At 45.3% G+C, this 25,823-nt stretch overlaps 1 protein-coding gene across 2 annotated transcripts; it reads right to left on the bottom strand.

The window, feature by feature from the left end:
* Window positions 1–867: 867 nt before the first annotated feature.
* Window positions 868–10,279, bottom strand: SPRY1 (sprouty RTK signaling antagonist 1). 2 transcript variants are annotated; one of them, XM_066632387.1, is made up of 3 exons: window positions 9,964–10,279; window positions 8,458–9,035; window positions 868–3,569 (listed from the first exon to the last, which is right to left on the bottom strand). In XM_066632387.1, exon 3 carries the CDS (start codon window positions 3,512–3,514, stop codon window positions 2,552–2,554), a length of 963 nt encoding a protein of 320 aa, XP_066488484.1. In that variant the 5' UTR covers window positions 3,515–3,569; window positions 8,458–9,035; window positions 9,964–10,279; the 3' UTR covers window positions 868–2,551. The 2 variants fall into 2 exon arrangements, with proteins under 2 accessions (XP_066488484.1, XP_066488485.1); XM_066632388.1 differs by having other exon boundaries at window positions 10,126–10,279.
* Window positions 10,280–25,823: the final 15,544 nt, after the last annotated feature.

The raw sequence follows: 25,823 nt of genomic DNA, 5'->3' as shown, positions 1-25,823 counted from the left end.
ATCCAGAAGTGCTGAACATGTATAGATACCTCTTTCTGTATTGATCCTTACTGGATTATGATGCTTATCCAAAGTACCCAGGTAATGTCAAATCAAGTTTGAGGGAACAAGGTCATTTCTAAAATTATTCTGACTTTCTGCTTCAGAAAGGCACAACTACGAAGGCAAGTGATAAGATACTGTGAGCTTTTTTTTTAACTTTAAAAAAAAATAAACCAATGAGCAAGAAAAATACTGAGCATCAATGTCGTTTCTATCATAAGAGGTGAACTGACTTGGACATTCTACATGTCGAAAAGGGCAACAATCAACAGTATAGTCATTTACACAGATTTAGAAACCATGTGCAGCATTTGCAGGCTTTGCCATGCAAAACTCACAACAGTGGCACAACAGTATGTCCTAAAGTTCAGCTGTGCCAAAGAACTTTAAACTGCCCTAAGAGTTGGAACTGTACCAATTCTATACTCAAACTTATCCCTTTGGTAGCTTATAGAGAACAAACAGGTGAGGATGTAGGAATGGAACCCAGTCAGCCCAAGAATGTGAATTACCCCCAAATGCTTCCCAAACTAAAGGACTTCAGTAACGCATGGCACCTATGTCCTTCTGTTTTATTTTTTTCCATTCAAATGCAAATAAATATGGATATGAGGGTACACAATTCAACCAGCTGACATATGTACTTCTACAGGCATGTTTCATACTTTAGATAAAGCAAGCACTAAAAACTTGCATGTAACGGTGCTTCCATAATGCCTTCTAAAGGAAGCAGAACCCAAAGCTCTAGTTACTGTACAGAACAGAGATAAGCAACAGGTTCAGTACCAAAACCCACATTGTAAAAGATAGTGATAAAGATGCAGATAATGTGCATATTTTATTAATCTGGTCATGTCAAATTGCCATTTCTTCACATTGCACTTATTTTATAGTACTCTTTGGAAGTACAGAATCTTTTGAAAAATCATAATATATGGGCATCATGCAATTTGAAAGACTAGGAATTTAGGTTCCTGCCTTCTCCCTACCAATCAATTTAGCAACTTTTGCCTTCCTACTTTCATTCTTCTAGTTGTGGCCCCAAGGACTAGAGAGTTTGAGAAAATTAAAGATGGTGTTGTAAATCATGTCCCAAAAATCCGCAGCCACACAAATGTATCTTGAGGACCATGTTCACCCTTGACTGAGCAACATATATGAATACTTTGAAATATCTCAAAATAAAAACCATGTTTGAAAACAACAAAAAGTGATTAAATAAAACTAGAATACTAGAAGTGGTTTCACAGTTGTGACAACAATGAGGAAGGAACAGAAGGAGCAGTACTCTTATTACTAATACTGCTAGCACAGTTTACTGTTATGTTAAAAATAAAGAACCCAAGAGACATTTTCATTAATTATTATATTTTCTGAATTATAGTTTAACATATGAACTTTTTTCAGGTCAACCTTATTTTCGTTAAGTATTGATATTTTGTTATAGTCAAACAGGAGTATACTTTTGGAACAATTTTTTGTAATAAATATCATAAAATAATAGAGATTCCCATAATAAATATTCTTTACAATAAAAAAAGTTTGCCTTAAAAATAGTCAGAATTCAATTTTGTGTTTTTACATAAAATATACAAAAAAAGCACCACAATTTGTGGCTAAGGCAATAAAGAGAGAGACAGAGGATTAAAGTTTTCAAGCACAGGGTTGAGTTAAATGTCATTAAACCACAGAAATAATAGAAACGTTAGAGATCAAAGGATGTTTATACAATTTAAACTGCATGATAACCTGAAGATTATTACTCAGGTGCACATAAACCAACAACTTAAAGGAAGTTTAAAAAGTGAGAAAGCAGGGCCCTGTACACATCCAAAAGCTGCAGAAACCAATGAGCAAAGCTGTCATTACCACAGCATTTCTAATGTGCAGATCCATCTAATGATGGGGGGGGAAGCCAAGGTAAATACAATCATGTTTCAGAGTCTGGATCAAGAAACTTTAAAGTACTATCAAGGAGCAAGCAAAAAAGCACTGTGAAAATAAGAGTGCTATGTTTGCTAAGTTCCAATCCATCTATAACAAATACTTACTTTTCTTTAAAAAAAAATGCTTTATAATCCAGCTGTTTCATGAAAATAAACAAAAAACACCTTGAAATAATTGCTTGGAAGTCATAAACAGTGGTTTTAAAATAATAATAAAATACTGCAGAGAACAACGAAACAGCATCTTTGGAAAGTTTGCAGAGTAAAAAGGCTCAGAAAAGCCATTTACTCTTGTTACTACTTTCAGGAGTGGATTACTCACAAACCTGAGATAACTTGCCAAGCAGAGAAATGAGATGCAAGTACGTGGGCCACAGTTACCAAAGACCAAGGAAATACCCAGATTTGCCTTCATTGAGAGAAGCTATGGTCTGGAAAGGAAAGAACTCGTGTATGAAAGTTAGAAAAAAGAAAGGGACTGGGCACGGAGAGAAAAATCAAGACAGAAGAGCCAGCCACAACCTGAAAGAGAGTCTGAGGAACTCAACAGTTTCCTCTATAAATCATGAGTTCTTGCCTTGACCCCTAGAAGGGCAACTTTCCAGCTTACAATAAACCGTGTTGGAGTTCTTGCAACGGCAACCTGGACGATTCATCCAGTCATAACATCCTCGGCACAGTTTTAGGCATCCTTTTGCGGGAGGATAACAGAGCAAGCAAGGCAAAAACAAGGACATGGCTCCCATGCACAAGTACCTAGACCAGCAATGTGACTGGGAACAAGAGCAAGGATTATCCGAATAAGAGTCCCCTTCATCATCATTGGAACAGTGGTAGAAGATCCCTTTGACCAGGCACATACAGGTGCTGTATTCCACCATGCTCTCGGCTGAGCACAAGCATTGCCTGTTGCAGGCCAAGCAGGAGGGCAAGGCCCTGGGCGCTGTACACTCTCCACATTTGCACTTCCCACATTGTTCACAGATAAACTTGTGCTGCGTCAAGTCCTCTTTCAAGGGACTCTTCAGATCATCCACAATCAGAGATGACGGCTTGGGCTGCGTCCAGATTGGCCTTTCAGATCTGTGGCCAGGCCCTAGCCTAGATGGAGGCGACCTTAGCAGCAGGCCCTGCTCCGAAGAAGCACTGCTGTTGCTCCCCGAACTGGCTGCACTCCCAGTGCTCGTGGATCTGCTCAACACAGGAGCCCTTGTGTTGTGTTGATGCAGCACATGTCCCAGGTGGCTGGGCCTGTGCTCATAATTATTATTCACATTAATTGGTATTATTTCATGAGTCCTTTCATGTTTTTCTTGCCTGGGCACTGTCCGTGGAGCAGACTTTTTCACCACAGATGGACCTTCGGTGTATTCGTTGCTGCCCCCAATGCTCTTGATCTGATCCAGCGATAAGATAGCTGTGGGCTGAACATCTCTTTCATAGTCCACCCTTTGCCTGCTATCCAAAGAAGGCTGTTGAAGGACAACTAATGAACTGCCACTGCCATGTTGACCTTGGGACTCCATCTGTAGAGATCTCTACTTCTGGCATTCACCAGGAACCTGGCATGCATCTGAAATCCTGAAAAAGAAGGACAACGGTTTTAAAAGAGGAGTAAGTCATGGGAAGCCCTAAACAAAATAAACCAAAAAATCAACTTGTCTTTTGGCAAATCACAAGTCACCCTGGCAATCACTTGGGGATTGATGGGTACAAATACCTGGGCGCAGGCAAGTTTAAAACAACAAATTCCCCAAACATGAGTAAGAATTGTAACGAAAACATTGCAAAACTTGATACTGAAAGCCTTTAAATACCAGAAAACTTGCACATGTGAAATGACCTCTCATTTCCAAGCATGGTTACAGAGTGTACAGCGTGTACACACGTTATATTCTTGTATATATTTGGCTGATGATAGATGCCCACATGTCCCCCAGGCAACACTAAAGGCTGCTACAACAACTACTGGTAGCTCTAGCCACTTGGAGATAGAGTGCAAAAACAAAGTGTGCAGTGGTGTATGATTAATGCTTTAAAGTCACATGGCAAAGGGATGGATACAATCAAGTTCATATCCTAAGCAGTAGGATCTGTGAAAGTTCTTGTTTTGGTTTACAAAGGATTGTTTTCCCCATCAAAGCTACACTGAAATAGCTAGTTTCTTTTAATATTTAACTCAGCACAGATACTCTTTAAACTTACTTCCCAAACTGATGAACTAAAGGATCCTTTCTGGATAGAAATATCCCTTTAAAAACCTAATCTTTACACACTCATTAAATCAAACCACCAGATGTCAACAACATCCTGTTACACAATCCGTTTCCTAGTGTTCTGGAACCATAAGGCAGGTGAGAAAGGAGGAGGTGGAGACAGGAAAGGGTGGCAGGAGAACTGATGGTAGATAAGCTCTGGATTTATCTGATGCACTGGAAAGTATGTGCACCTTTCTTAAATGAAGAGCCAGGAAAGAACACACTTACTGTCACGAATACTTGGGTGTGTGTGTGTGAGGAGTATGTAGCTACACAGAATTCACAATGGTTCCTTTTATGGGCCAAAGAGGAAAAAAAACAGTAAACTATTTTGGCTCTGGGTCTGTCACTTTAGGGACCAACATGGCAATCACTCTTTTGACAATTAGTACTATAAGAAAAACATTTTTGACAACATGCTGTTAGAAATGCATTTTGGGGGAGGGGATTGAATAAATTTGGATTAGATGAAATTAGAATCCCTGCGTTATTCTTCACATTTGTCCGCAGAAACTGGACAAAGAAGCACTTTTTCAAGTGCTTTCACATTTTACATTTAGCAGAGGGCAACTGTCTCTCTTCACCCCAGCACAGGGTCCTCTAGTCTTTACTGCTGGTGTGTCTTCTGCATCTTTTCAGGCTGTAAGCCCTTTTGAGACAGGGAGCCATTTAGTTTTCTCTGTAAACTGTTTTGTGAACTTTTTTTTGTTGTCGTTGAAAAATGGTATATAAATACTCTTAATTGCGTCCAGAGAGTTCCTCACACTAATCAATGCAAAAGAAATTGAGATAATGAACCAAAGTAGTATGTCACTACTAAGTACAACATACATCATCACTTTCCAAAAGTGCTTCACATTTATCATCCCAATAAACAGCCTTGAAAATTAAGCCAGTATGATTATTACCATATAATATATGAAGAAGCTGAGAGAGAACACTGTCCTCCATAAACCCACCTACAGTACAATCCTATACATGTTACCACAGAAGTAACTCCCATTTTGTTCAATAGGGCTTATTCCCTCATAAGAGTTTAGGATGGCAGCCCTAATGATTTTGTGGCCAAGCTAAAATTTCAACCAGACACTTTTTCATATTGGTTTTAAACCATGAGCCACCACGAAGGTCCCCTGTGGGCAAAAGGTTGGGTTGCAACAATTATTATAATGGTATTTATAAACCAAACGTGTGAATTGATCATTTAGTAATTATGCTAAAAAAGTGACCATTTGGTTTCCGACAACAAATGGCAAGAAAATCCCTAACCCCATCCCCTCACCTCAAGGGCTGACAATTCCCCTCCTCCTGCCCCTTGCCTTTTCTTGCTCAACATATGTTAGCCTGGAACATACCCCAAAAAAGTTCATGCAGAAACTCCAGAGAAAATATGCTTCTCTCGCCCTTATCAGGACGCAGGCAAAAAAACAAGCACAATAGTGACAGATCTGGTTTTCCTCCACCCCAACATATCACCTGCACAAGGTGTAGAGTTTAAGATAAAGGACTCTGCTCAATTCAATCACACCTACACTGCCTCACACAAGCTTTCTTTTCCAGGAACCTTTCGATGAGCTGATAAAAAGCTGTGGGAATAAACACAGAGGAAAGGGCAACTGCAAGTGTTGGGGGAGAGAGAAGGGGGCTCTCCTTCTGTTTCACAGACTGAGACAAAACACTAAAAACATGAGGTAAAGCGGCTATTTTGGCCCCCTCCCTTTGGTCTACAACCTAAATTTAATGATTCCCAAAAGTGGGGGGACACCCACCAAGTCGGACACCTAGACCACAAATCTTCTGGTGGCAACTTTTAACATTCCCCTCCCAAAGTTCCACAGAAAGCTGATCATTCCATCATTCCACATTTCTCTCCGTTTCCTCCTCACAAAAACCTTTCAAAGCCCAGAATTCCTGTTGTGGGGGGAAAACAACATGCTTTCGAATTCCACCCTGAATGGACGTGAGAAACCAGAGCGCACCAGACTGCTGAAAGGAGGGTGGCAGCACTGCCCACTCTGCAATCTGAGCTCAAAGGAGGTGATGAATGCAGAGCTGACAGGGAGGAAGGAAGAGGAAAAAGTTATGAATGAAAACAAGGAATTTTTTTTCACCCCCATTTGCAGGAGGAGGGGAAAAGGCTGAGGTTACCATTACCTCAGGGGGGCGGACTTTCCAATCCTTAAAGCTGTACGGCCCTCCTGCTCTCCCTATACTTTTCAAGAGCAATATGAAAGATTTGTGCGTGCTAGTCTGAGCTAGTCTGTCGGCCCCCCTTCTGTACTTTCTCAGGAGGCGGGGTGGAAGCCTCTTTATCTCTGTCTTACCCACCATTTCCTCCTCGCAGCCTCCACGCCTCTCCACTGACCCACTAAAATCTCACTTAGACTTGGAGGGGAAATCCCTCCTGCGCTGACTACATGCAATTAAACACACACAAAATTAAGAACAGCACTAGTCGGGAAAGAATACTTTTAGCGAGCATTTCATTAAGCCATTTCTGCCCAATGCTGCATAAACGAAACAGGGACCAAATGCGTGCACCAGTGGACCGGGCAAAAATGGATTGAGCCAATAGTGCAGCTACCAACACCATTTGCAAATGCCAAGGGCTAGCAATCTTTTGAGTACTTCTAGAAAGTATATGTTAAGTGCTAAAATTATTCTAACTTCCACCTGTCTCTAGCACATTTTACATATATGGAATATTATCTTTTGTTATGCGAGTCCAATTCTTTCAACTGGTCAAAAACAAAGTATCACACACAAGCACACACTCACTCCAAAACATCCCTTCCATTCATGACTAGGCACCCAACCAAATCCACGCATATCTACACCAGATAAACAATATCAAGGGACACCTAATCCATGTTAAACCAGCTCAAGACCTGACACTTGCCCACAATGTTTAGAGTGACGTTGACCTTCTCCTGCACTGTTGTGGACATGTGAATCCTGATACTGATTGTGCTATCAGAAGAGATCAGAACCTACATTCCAATCAATGCACATGCAACATCCAAACTCTATAAAGCAACAATCAAGGCATTTAGCAATGCACAGAGGCCTATCATGCCTTCTGCATCTCACAAAACCAAGCTATGGAAATAATTCACTGATTTCTATGGGCTTCCAGGGCACATAATCCTAACTTCAGTGTTGTATCAGATAAACTCCTGTGCTAAGATGCTTGTCAACATGTGCCTGTCTTAGGGCCCAATCCTATTCAACTTTCCAGCACACGTGGAGCCACAATGCAGCCCTGAGGCATGGGAACAAATGCTCCCATACCTTGGAGAGGCCTTTGTGACTGCCTCCTCACCACAGGATGCAATGGGTACCCCCTACCCATTGGTATGGCTGCACTGGAAAATTGGATAGGACTGGGCCCTTAGGGCCAGAAAACAACAAACAAAGGAGAACAAAACAAAATCCCTCCCAAAACAAAATCCAACTGTCTTGAACAAACTCCTGTCCCCCCAGCAGAAACACTTTGATCCTGCAGTGCCACCCCTTTGCACCATCTGAGCCTCCTTGCCCAGAGCAACCAGTTCAGAACAATGCAAACCCTTCTCTGGAACACCCCATCACAGCAGTGGTGGAGGACCAGTGGGAAGCCTGAGAGCTCTCCAAGGCTACCATCCTATTCACACTTTCCTGGGTGGAAACCCCATTGACACTAATGGGAGTTCCTTCAGAGTAGACATGCACAGGATTGAGCACTGAGGTTACCATCCTATCCACACTTTCCTGGGAGTAAGCCTCATTGACTAATGGGAGTTCTTTCTGAGTAGATATGCATAGGCTTGGGCTCCAATCCTATCTACGCTTTCTGAGAGTAAGCCCCACTGACTACCTCTGAGTAGACATGCATAGGCTCCACTGACTCTAATGGGAGTTTCTTCCAAGCAGACATGCACAGGCTTGGACTCTGAGGCTACCATCCTATCCACACTTTCCTGGGAGTAAGCCCCGCTGACTACAATGGCTCATACTTCTGAGTAGACATGCATAGGCTTGGCCTCCCCCGTCCTCCAGGATCCCTGCTCACCCCCCCCCCCAAGTCCCCAACTTGGCCCACACAGCACTGCGAGGGGGGCACCTGCTCCGGCACAGTCCACACGTGCGAGGAGGCGAGGCAGCCGGGATGCCTCCCGCCAGTAGGCGAGAGCTGGGAGGGGAGGGGAGGGGAGGGGAAGGCGCCCACTTACGTCCTGGAGGGCAAGTCGGCGGGCCAGCAGCGCCCTGCTAGGTGAGATCCATAGGGCGGCGGGGGCTCCGTCTCTCACAGGCTGGCGACTCCGGCTGCGCTCGGCCCGCGGAGGGAGGGCGAGTCCTCGTGCGCGCCTCCGGCTGGCCGAGCGGCGGTCACTGCGCGCCCTTCCGCGGGCAGGAGGCCATGCAACGCGCCCGCTCCCCGGGCAGCTCCGGCATCCAAGGGGGCGCCCACCCCCGAGGCGCTCGCTCGCATGAAGCCCGGGCGGGTCCCTCGGCTCAGGCGCGGGGAAGCATCCAGGGGGCGCCGCAAGGGGGCTTCTCGGCTGGCGCTACGACTGCGCGCGGCGCATCCAGCGGGGCTCCGGGGGAGAGGGCTCGCCAAGCCCAGCCGGCCGCCCCCCGCTCCAGCCCGCTCTTCCTCTGCGGGCGCACCGCTCCACTTCCCGGGCGGCGGCGGCGGCGGCAGCAGCGGCGGGTGCCTTCCGCGCCTGGGCTCCGGTCTCCTGCTCAGCACATGGCCTGGTCCCCCGCAGTCTCCTCTCCGATCTCGGACCCGGGGCCACGGGGATGCCTGCCGGAGGGAGGGAGTGCAGAACAGAGCAGAGGGTGAGCACCGCTGCAGCAAACCCCCTCCCCCCGGGGACTGCGTCTCCAAGCCTCGGGGCTCTTTCTGCAGAGCTGCCCATGTGCGCGCTGGCTGACATGCAGCGCAGCCAGCAAGGGCGAGGGGGTCGCTGGGGGGCGCAGACCACGCGCCTCCCCTCCTTTCACTCACACACACACAGAGGCAAAAGGTCTTCCCACCGACTGTCCCTCCAGCCCTGCGCTGAAAGAAAGAATGAAGATGGAGCGCCGGCGGGCTGCAAGTTCCTGCACCATCGCTTATGAACCCGGAGAACGCAAGTGGCGTTGCTGCAAGCGTCGCAGAACTGAACGCATTTGAGGCCGCAATCCTAGACTCACTGACCTAGGAGGAAGCCCCATTGACTACAGTGGCACTTACTCCTGAGTAGACATGCCTAGGATTGGGCTCTGAGGCTGCCATCCCAGTCACACCGACCTGGGAGTAAGCCCCACTGACTAAAGTGGGTCTTACTCCTAGGCACGCATAGGGTTGGGCTCCGAGGCTGCAATCCTATCCACACTGATTTAGGAGTAAGCCCCACTGACTAGAGTGGAACTTACTCTTGAGCATACATGCATAGGATTGGGCTCTGAGGCTGCAATCCTGTTCACATGAACCTAGGCGTAAGCCCCATGGACTTACTCCTGAATAGACATGCATAGGATTGGGCTCTAAGTAGCTGCATCGGTATCAAGCCCAAGGACAGCAGTTCACAGGAGAACCAAAAAAAACCACCACGAAAGGAGGCTCCACACTTTCCCGGGCATAAGCCCCATTGACTGGTGGAGGAGACAGGCATCAGCTTGGGCTCTGAAGCTGCAGTGCCAGCCACACTTTCCTGAGAGTAAGCTCCACTGACTCTGATGGGACTTACTTCTGAGTAGGCAGGCACAGTTTGCGTTCAGCTTGAATGCTGCGGGAGCCCTGAAACGCAACGTTGGGGCTGCGTGGTCGTCTCAGCAGTAGGGTTTTACGCACGCGAGGAGGCACCTGAGCGACCTCCGCACGCCCTGCGAAAGCCTCCGCGGGCGCTTACCGCAGGAAAGCCGCTTCTCCAAGTACATCCGCAGCTGCGTCGCAGGCAGCCGGGCTGGCCGTGGTGGTGCGCGGGGGCCGCGATCGCGTGCAAGCTGCGCGGGTGCTGCTTTCGCGTGGCTGTTTCCGAATGATCGTAACTCTGCACGGCAGCATTTCAGCGCCGAGCCCCCAACTCAGCCCTCCGGCACGCCTCCGATGATGTCAAGCTGTCACTCAGAGAGCGGCTGGGAAAAGCCGGAGTGGATCCTTTCCCCTCCACGCCGGAGCGCCGCTGCTGCCGCCTGGCTCCCTCACGCTGCTTGCTGGCCGGCTGGCTGCTCTCCTTTGCCACGTCCGGAAAAACAGGGGCAGGGGAGGCAGTGCCTCCCCATCGAGTCCTTCCGAAAGCGCGGCCGCTTTGTTAGGTGACCAAGCACCCCAACCACACACTCTGTGTTCTACGCGTGGGTTATGGGTGCTTGGGCACCTAACTCAGTGGTGGCACTCTTTGAAGGACTCTGATGTGGAGGCACTGCCTCACCTGCCCTCCATCAACCACACCTCCCTGGAACAAAATAACACCGATGGTGTCTCCCTGGCATGTTATTTTCCACAGAGATTCAAACCCTCTGGTTAAGAAGCCCAAGGCACGTGAGGCAGTGCCTCCCCACCGGAGTCCTCTGAAAAGCGCCAGGCTGGGCCTATATTAGGTGCCCAAGCACTCACAACCCACATGCTCTGTGCTTCCTCCCTCCTCGCTCCATGCGTGGGTTGTGAGTGCTTGGGTGCCTCACATGGTGGTGGTGCTTTTCGAAGGACTCCGGTGGGGAGGCACTGCCTCACCTGCCCTCCCCCACCCACCACATGTTCCTGTGGAAAAATAACACAGATGGTGTCTCCCTGGCATGACACTCAATCCCTTGGAAAAGAAGTCCAAGTGCAAGTCCTAAAGTGCCTAGTCAGGATTTCTTAACCCAGATTAGTTACTTCTCAACACACTTTAATGAACTTTTTGAACTCACGCTTGGAAGTACAAAGAGATGTAAATGGGTAGGTATTTCTTCTCTTTCAGGGGGTGGCTAGATTGGGGATCCTAAGCTGCTTCCATTTGCCTGAATACAGAGACAGGGTTATTTCAGATTCATTGGAGTAAGAGAATGTCATCTAGTCCTATGCTCTTAGAACATAAGAACAGGCCCACTGGATCAGGCCATAGGCCCACCTAGTCCAGCTTCCTGTATCTCACAGCAGCCCACCAAATCCCCCAGGGAGCACACCAGATAACAAGAGACCTGCATCCTGGTGCCCTCCCTTGCATTGGCATTCTGATATAGCCCATTTCTAAAATCAGGTGGTTGCACATACACATCATGGCTTGTAACCCATAATGGATTTTTCCTCCAGAAACTTGTCCAATCCCCTTTTAAAGGCATTCAGGCCAGATACCGTCACCACATCCTGTGGCAAGGAGTTCCACAGACCGACCACCCGCTGGGTAAAGAAATATTTTCTCTTGTCTGTCCGAACCCTCCCAACACTCAATTTTAGTGGATGTCCCCTGGTTCTGGTATTATGTGTTCTCTATCCACTTTAACCTTCCCTAGCGTAATTTTGTATGTCTCAATCATGTCCCCCCTCAGGCACCTCTTTTTTAGGCTGAAGAGGCCCAAATGCTGTAGCCTTTCCTCATAAGGAAGGTTGCTCCAGCACAGTAATCATCTTAGTCCTTTTCCATTTCCACTATATCCTTTTTGAGATGCGGCGACCAGACCTGGACACAATACTCCAGGTGTGGCCTTACCATCGATTTGTACAACGGCCTTATAATATTAGCCGTTTTGTTCTCAATACCTTTTCTAATGATCCCAAGCATAGAATTGGCCTTCTTTACTGCCGCTGCACATTGGGTCAACACTTTCATTGACCTGTCCACCACCACCCCAAGATCTCTCTCCTGATCTGTCACAGACAGCTCAGAACCCATTAGCCTATATGTGGTTTTGATTTTTGCTCCAATGTGCATGACTTTACACTTTATACTTTACACTTATTATTTACACTTCTCCCTTAACTCCTGCCAAAGGACTGAAGTGAATAATGATAACATAAAACATAAATTGGATATCTAGTTGCACTGCATTAATCTCATTCAGATTTATTATCTGAAACTCTTGAACTTTGCTTTAGACCTGGTGAAATCAATAGCACCTCTCCTTTTACTTTATTAATGACACAAATTATTCCCCTAATATGGCACCATGTGTCTATGTAGAAAATAGAGTTAAATATAGTTAAAATTTATTTCCTTTCCCTGCTCATTTGCAATATAAACAACTCAGCTAAACTGTACAGGCTCCTTTGCACTTTATGCGGAATCAGGGATGATGTGAAAGAGATCGATAACATTTTTTTTTTTTTACACTGAGAAACTGTATCAAGTTCAAGAAAGCACACACATACATGTACACACCTCCTACATGTGTACTGAGCAAAATGGATCATTTGTTCCATTGTGCAAAACCATACCATGGATGTCAGCAGTAGGAGAAAGAGGGAGTGCTGACTCCTCCTCAAATTTTAAATCTAATGAAAATTTTAAATGTAAATTCTAAAATGCACTGATTTCTTTTATAGTCATACATTAATAAAAAGGTCAGATCACCTTCAGACCTGATACCAAGATAGATAATACTGTAGATGTGAAATGTACCCTTATGGCTTGTATGTGGTCTGATTTCTGTTCTAATGTCTAGAGTTCTACTTTATTTTTGCCAAATGGACAGAACAAAGGTACGTGGTGGTTCCATACCTTATCGTGCAGTAAAACACCTGTATAGGTACAGCCCAGGCCCCTATGGTCCTCATCATTTCTCTTTAGAACTATTAATGGTGCTGGACGTATCAATGGCCTAAAGCAAGGGTCTCCAAACCCTGGCCTGGGGGCCGGAAGCGACCCACAGCAAGCCTCTTTCTGGCCTGCGGTCAACCTCTTGTCCCCTGAAAGCCTCTGGCCCACTCAACTGAACATGACCAGAACTGTGCTCTGATTGTGTCTGGAGGGTGTTCTGAGGGCCAGAGAGGTCGAATGAATGAGCCCATTCATTCATTTATTCACTCATCTAAGTTCTGTCTCTAATTTATTTATTTAAATTTTATATTTAAATTTTTTTTCCTGCCCTATACATCACGCCAGATATTTAATGCGGCCCTCTGGTCAAAAAGTTTGGAGACCCCTGGGATAAAGAATGCAGAGAGTCAGGGTGTTGACCTATAATTATAACTAATAAGATTTCCTATTAAGAATTATTTTGGAGGCTACCTTTGAAAACTACACAAAAATGCTGCAGGAGTCACACATCCTCCATAAGAGGACTTGTCATTTCAAATTGAGACTGCAAAGTTTACTGAGGAGCCTTCCATGAGCTTGCTTCTACAGGAGCAGTGGGTCTGTTGAAATGGTTCACCAGAAACAGATGATGGATCTAGTAGGTTTCCTGAGTGCATAGGGGTTTTGGAAGCCAGCATCACAGACAAGCCTGATAAAGCCCCAGTCAATATGTGCAAACTACATATAAAGCGGATTTGGACAGTAAACACAATAGTTCCAGCATGCCTTATTGTACATGCTAAAGTGCAGTAGCAGTGGCGTACAAAGAGGGTGGCCAGGGTGCCAGGGTGCAGGGAGGTGTTCGAGAGGCTGCCCCAAGATGTTTAAAATTGTTTTTACGAAGAAAACTTACTTCTTTTAAACTTATTTTTCAACTGTTCATTGGTATGATGCCATACACAAAGTTACAAAGTAATATATAAATATACAAACTTACAAAGTTAATACTGTACGTATGTATATACAACGTTCAATAAAAGAAAATGTTCACTGCCTGTGCTTCTTCTCTGGCCCTTATTATTATTCATGTCATGGTTATTACTGAAAATAATTTTGTCATGAGAGGGTTCAAATTTATGGGCCCCAGGTGCCAAATACCATGGTATGCCACTGTGCAAGCTGGAACAGTGACTTGAGGATCAGCAGAGGAAGACTTGAGACGAACCTAACCAAACTCAGGTAAGTCTATTTTAAGGGTCCATGCAGTGCCATCCAGTGGAGCATTTCTATATGGTCAACCACCTATTACCTCCTGGACAAAGGATGCCCCAACTGTGCCAACTATGGTGCCCCTTACGTATGCACTGACTTGGATGACGTGATAAGCATAATTTCAGTACAGGAGTTTCCATAGCGCCCATCACTGAATACATTGCTGTGCATTCACTTCAGGTTATCAGGGCATGTCTTGGAATCGCTTAGTCCACTATGGGTGCAGTCAACCCTTGCCCTTCCTGCTTGGTTACAGCCAGCAGAGATACGTTGGCTAGTTCAAACTGGGTATGATCATTTTGTTAGGAACATGTCGTTCTTGCTGCCCTGATGGAGATGGTTGTGTAAAACCTGTACGGAAAAAAATCTTTTGATCCCCTCAACCTGAATAACTGCTGGCCGGTTCCCAATCCGTTTTTTCAAATCAAGGCGATCAAGTGAACGTTGATGGTGGACCTTCAAGAAAATTCAGGATTCAGCATATTAGCTGCACCTTGATCTGGATAACTTGGTTTTGAAATGAAAACTGCCTCACAGCCCTATCCTGACCTGCCTGGTATGCAGGACTGCTGTGGCGCCAAAATGGCTGCCATGGTATCCAGCATGCAACTGGGCAGCCGCTGGTGGTTTCTCAAGGGAAAGGGGACTTTCATCTCCTTCCCCCAAGAAGGGAAGCAGCCCCACAACAGGGCTACTCCATTCTACAGCAGCTCTGGAACTGCCACAGAATTGAAGAGCCCCATGTCAGACTGCACAGTCCCATGTGGGGCTCATGAACTGGTGGAGCTGAGCTCCACTGGTTCTGCTCTTCTCCCGTCCCATTCCCTCCCCTGCCACGCCTCCTCCCTGCCCTCTGCCTGCCTTTCCCCCACCTCCCCCCACTTGCACCAGACCCTAACCCTGGTCTCGGGCAGCCCAAAGTAACTCTGGGCTGCTCAGACCTGGCGCAGGTCCAAGCAGTCCCAGCTGGGGCTGCTGCAGCACAACATGGGGTAAGGGGAAGTGATTGCCATTGCCCCAGGTTGTGCTGCTTTCAGCCCCAACCCTGCCTTGGCTGCAGGGCAGGCCTGCCTGCTCCAGGGCAGGTTAGGATTGGGCTGCCCATCTAATAAATTGATTACTATGAAGGCATTTTTTATGGTGTGCGCTTGATCTGTTACAGCAGTTTCACACAAATAAGGCATCACTTCATATACAAACCTTTAAGGAAGACCACACATATGTGATCTCATCCTTGTTTCATCATTTGTCAAAAACTGGAAATATATGGACTCTATAAACTATTTTTCAGAATACAAGCTACTCTCTACTTGCTACTGATAGAAAATAATGTGAGGACAATACTGTTGCAAAGAGTTTTCCCTTAGTTCATGCCTCTCATCTTTTATTGCGTGCCAAATAGATCTTGGGGTGCTTGTGTGCTATATGGAAACATACACAAAATAGTGTGAAATGTTATTGTGTTAAAGTTCCCTTACTCTGATTAAGTGGACGAGACCAAGGACGAGACCAAGGTCTATACATCTCATATGCTTGCTGATAGAGCATATTTCTTTGACTGGAAGTTCAAAATAAGTGGGGCTTGCTTTCAAATAAATGTGTTCAAAACTATTAGGTTGCCATCGTGTTTTTCTTGAGCATAATTAGGGACCACACTTTCTGGAGCTATAGATATTTATGACCTGCTTAAGAACTGTAGATTTGACTGTACTTGCATGTGCTGGGAGACTGATGAAGAAGCTGTTTTAATTATAGTTGATAAAAGTATCAGAGGAAATGTTTTATGACCGAAAAGTAGCACATCACTTCAAAAACAACAGAGGTAGAAATCTTGCCCAGTTTTCCTCAAGCAGAAACCGCTCCCTGGGTGTGGAGAACATTATCAAGGGAAGTGGAAGAATGTAGCGCTAATTTAAATAGATTGCTTTGCATTTGTTTATATTGTCCAGCTATTGATGGAGATATCAGCTATTGATGGGATCCTTCTTGATCAGGCTGCCTGGAATGAATCTGTTGATGGACCCTTGTAACATGTCTTGCGAGGCAATGTCCATTATTTAGCGGTCTAATACTTTTTAAGCGGTCACTAACTGGTGAGCGAGGTCTCAAGGGTGTTTCCAGACTGAGAATTTGTTCCGGCTTGCATGCCTGCCTAGTCCGATGCTGATCTACAATAGCCAAATGGCAGGCTGACCTGATCAGTGTAGGTAGCATAACCTAAAGGACCCTGTTTCTTCTTGCAGAAAAGCACAAGTAGTACAGAAAGTGGCTGTATGGACAAATTCTCCAGCTGATTTGAAAATATACATGGAAAGCCAAGGCTGCTTTCTGTGTCTGTAGCATCTGTGGCCACAGCTCTAAGCATGGTTATGGGACAACTTTTATATTTAAATCAGAATAATGACCCAGGACAATATGATATTAATCTTGCTGTCAAGATGTATTGGTCATTACAGTGCAAATCCTAGGCATGTTGACCCAGATGTAAGTCCCACTGTGTTCAATGAGATTTGATCTTGAGTAAATGTACATAGGACTGCAGTCCTAGTGGCTGGATGCTCTAGGCAGTTGCATCTATTGCCAATAGCCCCATCAGGCTTTGTGACAGGATGTCTGAGCAGACGCAACTGCCCAGTGCGTCCTTGTGATGAGATTGGGTGCCAGGAGCAGTAGCAGCAGCATGGCGGCAATGTAAGTGCTGCTGGCATGGGGGAAGGTTATCTCCAAACACCAGATCTGGTCCACAGGCTGGTGGTTTGGAGAGCCCTGGTGCAGAATCTGGGAAGATGACCAACCAGTAATTCCTGCTATATCTCTTCCTGCCTCCATTGAATAAGACATAGTGATGTCTCTTATTGGTTCAACTTTAGGTATCTTACAATTTTGGCTTAGATACATGTAATGGCTAATAAATATAATTTCTTTTCTAGTTTTCAGGATTGGCGTTCAGTGAACAAAGTTTTAGCCTCTCTAGGAAAACTAATAAGTAACTTTGATTTGGCTCCAAGCTCTTTAATAAAATTGGTGTCAAAGTATGATGATTTACTGAATTCCTTATGCAGGTTAGCCAATGACATGTAAACACCCACTAATTTGATTCATGGTCCGCGATGCAAGGATCTCTTATATATACGTACATCTAAAGAGGTTGAATTTTGTTATGAATGAAAGTCTTCTCACCAGTGTAATTTGGATTTGGAACACAGGAACATCTTGGAAGACAGGGCATCTGATAAGATTGGGGGGGGGGGAGTTCTGAAAGCCAAGCCATGATTGGCCATTCCCATGTTCCCATTCCATATATATGGGGTTGGGGTGAGTCACTAATCTCTGTAAGTAGGGATTCGTTCCCATGATCACATCTGCCAGTTGAGCAACATTGGGGCAATGTGGCAATGTGCACGCCCAGCAGAAACTACCATTGGCATGACATTAGTAACTTGCTATGTTCCTTTACTGAAGGTGTTCTTGGAGTTGATATGTAAGTCTTGATCTCTTGATGATTTAGGTTGTAGGAGCTGTGTTTTAAATTAAAGGTGTGGTTCTTCGGATGTTGAGTTCTACACCCCACACCATAGTCTGACATGTTTTTGTACTTATATAACAGATGTTTATGCAGCCTATTATTAAGCAATCAACCACAAAACCTTGACCCATTTTACAGATGGGAGGAACCAAGAACAGATAATCTTTCATGCAAATCAATGAACCTATGGTAGAGATAGGAGAACTCAAAACAAATACAGAGCAAATGCAGAGCACCCAAGGAAGTAAGCCAGTTTAACTACATACTACAAGTCACAATGTAAATTATATGGTCAAGGTCAAATTATATGTATCCAGAAAACATTTTCCTTTTGCACATGCTCTCTCCCAAAATACAGAGAAATGTTTCTCAAGCACACACTCAAACTCAGCATGCAATCCTGTACACACACATGTGGGAGTCAGCGCCATTGAACTAAATGGGACTTCTGGAAAGGCATGCATAGGATTGTGCTGTCAGCTGGGCACAAGACACCCTTTCTTAGATCCACTTGGGATGCAACCCCCCTCCTGATCCTGCTGTTTCTACAGCTCGTCACCCTTTTGGTTGTTGCCTGACCACCCAGCTAGGATTTGTAGAAAGCAAAATATGAAAAATTAAGGAGCTGCCTTATATTGACTCAGACTATTAGTCCATCCATTAAGTACTGTGATAATGATATTCATTCATTCATTCCAGTCTACCTGCACATTGAACCCAGGACCTTCTGCTTGCAAGGCAGATGCTTATCTGCTAAGTTACAGCCCCTCCCTTTAATTGGAAAATGAATTGGAAAACCCAGTGATATAAGAAAAAAAGCTTCTGCTTCCAGTACCTGGCAATGGAGTAGGGGGAGGGGTAATTTACCTCAATCTGGTCTGTCAGTTGATGTCAATTTAATTCACATCATTTCTGCTTTATGCAATCACCTTTCAAAGATGTATCCATCAGGGATGTGCAGAGCATAATGTTCCAATCCACCACAGCAAGACTCGAGTTGAGTTCCAAGTCCCAGCCTCCTTTGACTCTACTTGTGCACGAGTCTTAATGGGTGGCCTTTGTGACTAGTATCAATTGTAACTTGAAACTACAAGGCTACCATTGCATGGAAAATAGACCCCTGGAATGCCACCCCATTCTTTTGGTGAAAAAACTACCTAGCTCTCAAGTTTCCTTCAGTTTGAAAATAATTTATTGCAGCAAAGATTTGACGTCACAGTAGGAATGTGAGGTCAAACTAGTGAAATATTATAAAGCATTTGTACAGTAAATATGCTTGAGACTGCATTGGTGGGCTGCACCTTAAAAGGTTGAATGAGAATCAGACCTGCCTCTAATTCTGATAGAAGTGTCCCCATAATCACCCTTTTGTCCTTTATTTCACTGGAACGTTTTCCTTTTGCTATTTGTTGTAATCAGTCTATGACGAATGATGAAGTTGTCCTGTTTTTGACATTTGTACTTCCCAAACACTCATTAGATGAATGACTAACAAAATCAGTGCCACTAACCCGGGCAACTGTGTCTTCGTCTTCCAGTCTTTCTGGGAAATAAGGAAGAAAAAAAAGACCTAACAAAGCCTTCTGTGGTCAATTGTGTTATCAAGGCACTTGGCACTACCAGCTGATTCTGGCTTACTATTAATCTCCCAGGAAAATAAAATACTCCTTTGTAGTTAAAAGCCTAACAAGTTACTACGACGTGTTTTATCTCAACAAAAGCAGCTTTTACAAAAATTGCATATGCTGGAAGTGGAATTGAACCATGATAACCAGTTGTTTCAAAGTTGTTTGAATACAACATGTTCAACTTAAACAAGATTTCTCCAAAATGACATAGAAAAACTTCAGTATTTGTATAAGCTGCTTTGAAAGTATGCTTGCATGAGATGCTTAGTGAGGGTCTAAACAAAAAATGTCATTTAATGTTATTCATTTGGGCTCATTATATCGAAAAGGAAAACACTAAAAAAATCTTCTTGCTCCTCTTCCTGAGGAAGTCTGCCCACTGACATTCTTAGAGGGGAACAAAACATGTACAGCCCAATCCTAGCCACACTTTCCTGGGAGTCAGCCCCATTGACACTAATGGGACCTACTTCTGAGTAGACATGCATGGGATTGGGCTGTCAGTTTCTTCAGGCGCCTGACTGCTTGTGTAAAGCAGCCCTTCCTCCTTGCCTTCAGAGCCAGTTGCGACCTCTGTGGCTTCTGTGACTGTCCCCCTACCACAGGATGCAGCACATATTCTCATTGGCATGGCTGCACCAGTGCTGGAAAGTTGGATAGGATTTGGCCTTTAGTATTTTGCGTCCCCACCAGGAACACCAGTGAGCCTGCCCAAGAGTGTGCTCTTGACCAGGATGCAGGCCCAATCCTATCCAACTTTCCAGTACCAATGCAGCCATAATGCAATCCTGAGGTAAAGGAACAAATGTTCCCTTGCCTTGAGAAGGCCTCTGTGACGGCCCTTCCCACTGCAAGATGCACACCATGTCCTGTTGGCATGGCTGCATCAGTGCTGAACAGTTGGACAGGATTTGTGCCCTTCTTCTCTTAGCTCATGGGCTGAAAGTCCATGTGAGCAGCTGCAGTAGGCTGAGACCGTTGGCCCTGTTCCATCTCCCGACTACCCAATCATTCACACTCTCAGCTGATTGGCTGAGAGACCAGTAAGGGGAGGTGGTCTGACTGAAGAAGTGACAGTGTGTGCAGGGGACCGTGCTAGTGTGTTGTTAACCCCCAGCCTACCAGTTGAAGTGGCCACCTAAGCCCTTCTCATGAACAGGCAAGGCCTTCAAGCGCCACTACCAACAGAAGAGTGGCCATGTGGGACATGGTCTTCCGATGCCCAGGGTATGAAAATCCCTACCACTAGAGCCCCATCTAGCCCCTTCTTTGCTGGTAGTCAATAAAAACTATCTCATTTTGTCATACATGCAGAGCTGTTAACTCCCTCTTTGCTGCATTGTTATATTGCAGGGTTGTCTAACTCTCATTCCATACAGTGATAGAAGTGTCATCGTTCAGCAGGAAGTGACATCATTCAGTGGGTCATGACCAGAGATAAGCACTTTTTTCTCACTTCGGAACTCATTAGCTGCAAATGAAAGATGAGAAAATACACAAATTTGACCACATTTTCAAGGTCAGGGAAAGCCCAATTACAGTATGTAGTTGGTCTGTGGACCTCCTTGCCACAGAATGTGGTGATGGCATCTGGCCTAGATGCCATTAAAAGGGGATTGGACAAATTTCTGGAGGAAAAATCCATCACGGGTTACAAGCCATGATGCGTATGTGCAACCTCCTGATTTTAGAAATGGGTTAGATCAGAATGCCAGATGCAAGGAAGGGCACCAGGATGCAGGTCTCTTGCTGTCTTGTGTGCTCCCTGGGGCATTTGGTGGGCCGCTGTGAGATGCAGGAAGCTGGACTAGGTGGGCCTATGGCCTGATCCAGTGGGACTGTTCTTATGTAGGCTACCCTTTAAGTAGTGACACCTCAACAGCTGAGGGAAGCTGAAGGTTGTGCTGGGAGAGACTAAGGGCTGGATAAAGAGCTTCCATGGGCCACATCTGGCCCCCGGGTCTTATGTTTGACACCCCTGTTACATTGCTTTAGATTGGCTTGCTGCTGTTTTTATTAGTTCTTAATTATATTTTGTTATGTGTTATGATTTGTTAGCTACATTACAGGCTTGCTCCTTGTGATGGAAGGAGCAAAGAAATATTTTTATAAACAAGTGCAGACATCCTTGTGGGCTTCCAAGTCTTCTTAAAGCTGGCAAGGGCTTAGAAGAGATCTCAGGGGGCAGCTAGAGAGGGGATTATAATCTGCAGGAATCCGTGGATTTTTTTTTGTGTTAGAACCCAACATTGTTTCAATGCTTTCATCCTGGAATGACAGCTGTACTGTCTAGCTATTTTGCCATTCAAACCCACATTACAGCCATATTTCATACACTGTAATACAGAGGTAGTTGAAACCTCTCTTAACATGAGGACATGTCTAGACAGCATCTTCCCACATTTCCCAGTTGTGTACGCAGAGATGGCCAACTGGCAGCCCACTGGCTGCACTAGGACTTGAAACATTTTCAGGGCCCCTGCCCACAGTTGGCAAAAGGAGCAGTGCCACCTATGCCAAAAGCAGCATGAGAGCTACTCTGATACTGCTTCCGTACTTGCAATGCCCTTTCTAGGCCAAAGTGGAAGGGTGGCCTAGATCAGCAGTTCCCAAAATTTTTAGCACTTGGACCCTCTTTTTAAAACAACACTCTGTTGGGACACACCTAGTTTAATGAGATACTGTTTAACTTTGCCAGCTGCTCAAGCCTCTGTTTTTATCCTTTTTAACTATGGCGGGGGGGGGCGCCTTCTGGAGCATTTGTTGATCTCCATTTCATCAGATTGGGACAATTCTGATGGCTTGCATTCCCCTTTATAGTGGACCCAGGCACATTTGCCTACTCATGAGTAAATGTGCCCATGTGGCTTTCGCTTTCCAAGGCTCAATACAGTTTCCTTGTCAGCTGGTGGGGGGATGTCATTCTCAAGAGTTTGTTAGGGCCTGGATTCATTGGACCAGAAGCATTCTGGTGGCGTTGCGTTCCCTTGGCCTGCCTTTCGATGTGAACCCAGGCATGTTGGCCTACTCATGAGAAAATGTGCATGTGCTGCTCTATTTTTGGTTCCTTAGGGCTCAAGACTTTTTCCTTTTCAGCTATCAGCTGGTCCGTTCTACAACCCACCAAAAATTGGGTCGCGGCCCAGTTTGAGATCCACTGGCTTAGATGCTTCAAGGGACTGTTAACACTTTGCAGGGGGTGCCTGTCAGGTCTCAAGCAGTGATATCTCTGGCAGGCACCAAAAGAGTTGCACCACCACTCAAGTGAAAAGTAGCAACAGAAATTCATGTACTGCTTCCATATGCCCCCATTGTGATCTGCTCCTCTCACAAAATTCCAAGGAACGTATCTCCACCTTCAGGACCATCCCTGCTGGAGTTGGCAACCTTCAGTCTCGAAAGACTATGGTATTGCTCTCTGAAAGGTGGTTCTGGAACAGCGTCTAGTGTGGCTGAAAAGGCCGATTTGGGACTGACAATCCCTTCCACACCGGGTGCAAGTGCAGTCTGTCCCTGGTCTGTCTACCTGGCTATGGGCCTTCCTTCTTTGCCTCTTAGCCTCAGACTGTTGGCCAAGTGTCTCTTCAAACTGGGAAAGGCCATGTTGCACAGCCTGCCTCCAAGCGGGCCACTCAGAGGCCAGGGTTTCCCACTTGCTGAGGTCCACTCCTAAGGCCTTCAGATCCCTCTTGCAGATGTCCTTGTATCGCAGCTGTGGTCTACCTGTAGGGCGCTTTCCTTGCACGAGTTCTCCATAGAGGAGATCCTTTGGGATCCGGCCATCATCCATTCTCACAACATGACCAAGCCAACGCAGGCGTCTCTGTTTCAGTAGTGCATACATGCTAGGGATTCCAGCACGTTCCAGGACTGTGTTGTTTGGAACTTTGTCCTGCCAGGTGATGCCGAGAATATGTCGGAGGCAGCGCATGTGGAAAGCATTCAGTTTCCTCTCCTGTTGTGAGTGAAGAGTCCATGACTCGCTGCAGTACAGAAGTGTACTCAGGACGCAAGCTCTGTAGACCTGGATCTTGGTATGTTCCGTCAGCTTCTTGTTGGACCAGACTCTCTTTGTGAGTTTGCAAAACGTGGTAGCTGCTTTACCGATGCGTTTGTTTAGCTCGGTATCGAGAGAAAGAGTGTCGGAGATCGTTGAGCCAAGGTACACAAAGTCATGGACAACCTCCAGTTCATGCGCAGAGATTGTAATGCAGGGAGGTGAGTCCACATCCTGAACCATGACCTGTGTTTTCTTCAGGCTGATTGTCAGTCCAAAATCTTGGCAGGCCTTGCTAAAACGATCCATGAGCTGCTGGAGATCTTTGGCAGAGTGGGTAGTGATAGCTGCATCTGCTGTAGTGTATACTTAAAAGCAGAAGTGTTCCAGGGAAGAGCAGGTAGTTTTTGCCCATATCACTCTGGTACACACTAAAGGTTACCAGCCATATGGATTGCAAAACCCATATTGCTCTGCATTATTTGAATGTGTTATATGGGATGAGCATGAACCTGGGGATGGTGAACAAAGCACTGAAACACACCTACTGCAACAATTAGAGCGGTTAGGACATACCTGTTACTCCTTAGCATCTTTTATGTTGAAGGAATTGTTGCTTGCAAGCCCATCTGATAATACCTCCCATGTTTTCCGAACTCTTTTCCCACCAGTGAATGGTGACCTGCTCTTATTCCCAGGTGAGCTGCTACTGCAGTCTTCATAATCAAAGTAATATATGAATAAAATGAAAGTTACAGGCTTATGAAATGTAAATCCAGGTTTAAAACTTCATTTCACTTGCCCTTAATTAGCATAATTTATCTTCCAGATGTTAACTCTGGAAATCAACACATTGTGGTTCTGAGCGGAAGCCCTGGGAGTACAGGGACCTTCAATTGCTATTTATGAAAGGAAATACTCAAGAAACACACCTTCAGCTTCTATTGTTTGTGCAGATAACGCTCTCCATGTTCTTTCCATGCTCATAGGAGAGAAAAGGGAAATCCTTACATTTGTATGCCTCTCCTGCCTCCTGCAGCTTTCATGTGTCTGATGGTGGACTGTAATCCATTGAAGCCTATGTTGAAATATATTTGTTCATCCTTAGCGTACCACAAGAGTCTTTCCATCTTTCCCAGTGCTGGTGCAACTGCAATGCAGCCCCGAGGCAAGGGAACAAATGTTCTCTCACCTTGTGGAGACCTCCATAACTAGTCTCCCTCCACAGGATGCAGCACACACCCCATTGGCAAGGCTACACCAGGGCTGGAAATTTGGATAGGATTTGGCCCTTTGTCTATAACAGCATCAATAAGTGTACATACTTTTCAGAAAAGAAAGTCAACAAGCACTTACACAGCATGTTTTTGCTGCTACAGATTTACACAACAACCAGTCTGGAAGCAACAATCTAATAACTGTGCAGTTCTTATTCCCTTCCCCAGACAGTGCTAGTGGCAGGTTGCTGGAAGTCCTGGGGCAAAACTCTGCACTGGGCTTCTCATGGCAACCCGTCAATCCCCTGAACGGGAACTACTATTGCTATCAGTACTGAGGTTTAGAGTCAACCTGTTCATGTAACCGTGACAGGCATGGGCCCTTGGCCGGTGCCCCAGCTGTCCAACCACTGATTATAAAACCCAAAATTAAGTCCAATACCATAAATAGCTTTTGTTTATTGAGAATTAAGGAAATGTTGGAAAGAAGGTGAAGTCTCCTACATTGTTAATGATTGTGGAGAAGATGTAATACCTACATGGCAAAATTTCAAAATTCCTTCTTCTACCCAAAATTAAAAGAGCAATAGCCTACACCTTCTTTCATAAAACAGTAGCCGTTCATATCTGTAGGTCCTGTATCTGTAGTTTCACTTATCCATAGTTCACAATTTTCCCCCTTTGCAGTTGCCCCTCTATGGCACTCATTACTTACCTGTAAATCATAAAATACATAAAAACAATAAAATAGATTAAAAAAAACCAGCAGCAATAAAATCAGCAGTAAAAACAATTGTTAAAAGCAGCCATCGGGCATCAAAGGCTTGCTGAAGTAAAAGCGTCTTCAGGCCTCGCCGGAAGGTTAATAAAGAAGGAGCTGTTTGTAATTCTAAGGGGAGGGAATTCCACAATACAGGCGCCACCACTAACAAGGCCCTATTTCTGGCCACCATCCCCCTAACCTCTCTTGATGATGGCACAATGAACAGGGCCCCCTCTGATGACCGAAGAGGCTGGAATATACAGTAGAAGGCGGTCTCTCAAATATGCTGGTCTCTCAAATACACTCTCGAAGGTGGTCTCTCAAATAACCTATCCCCCACAACTGTATTCACAATTATATTTTTACAATTATGGCTTGTTTGGTTGCTTGTTTGCTTGCTTGTTGAGACAGCAACAGCTACAAAATTCACATTGGTTTGGAGAAAAATTGATCCACCTGAAATTAATCAGAAAATTCTCATCAGGAA

The sequence above is a fragment of the Tiliqua scincoides genome, chromosome 6 (assembly GCF_035046505.1).
Source record: "Tiliqua scincoides isolate rTilSci1 chromosome 6, rTilSci1.hap2, whole genome shotgun sequence".
NCBI classification, from domain to species: domain Eukaryota; kingdom Metazoa; phylum Chordata; class Lepidosauria; order Squamata; family Scincidae; genus Tiliqua; species Tiliqua scincoides.
The sequence above is the reverse complement of the archived record's forward strand: the minus strand, read 5'-3'. Positions and strand labels throughout refer to the sequence as shown.

Bases quoted from the DNA above. Each gene is read 5' to 3' on its own strand.
- SPRY1 (XM_066632387.1), bottom strand. From the start codon at position 3,514: ATGGAGTCCCAAGGTCAACATGGCAGTGGCAGTTCATTAGTTGTCCTT.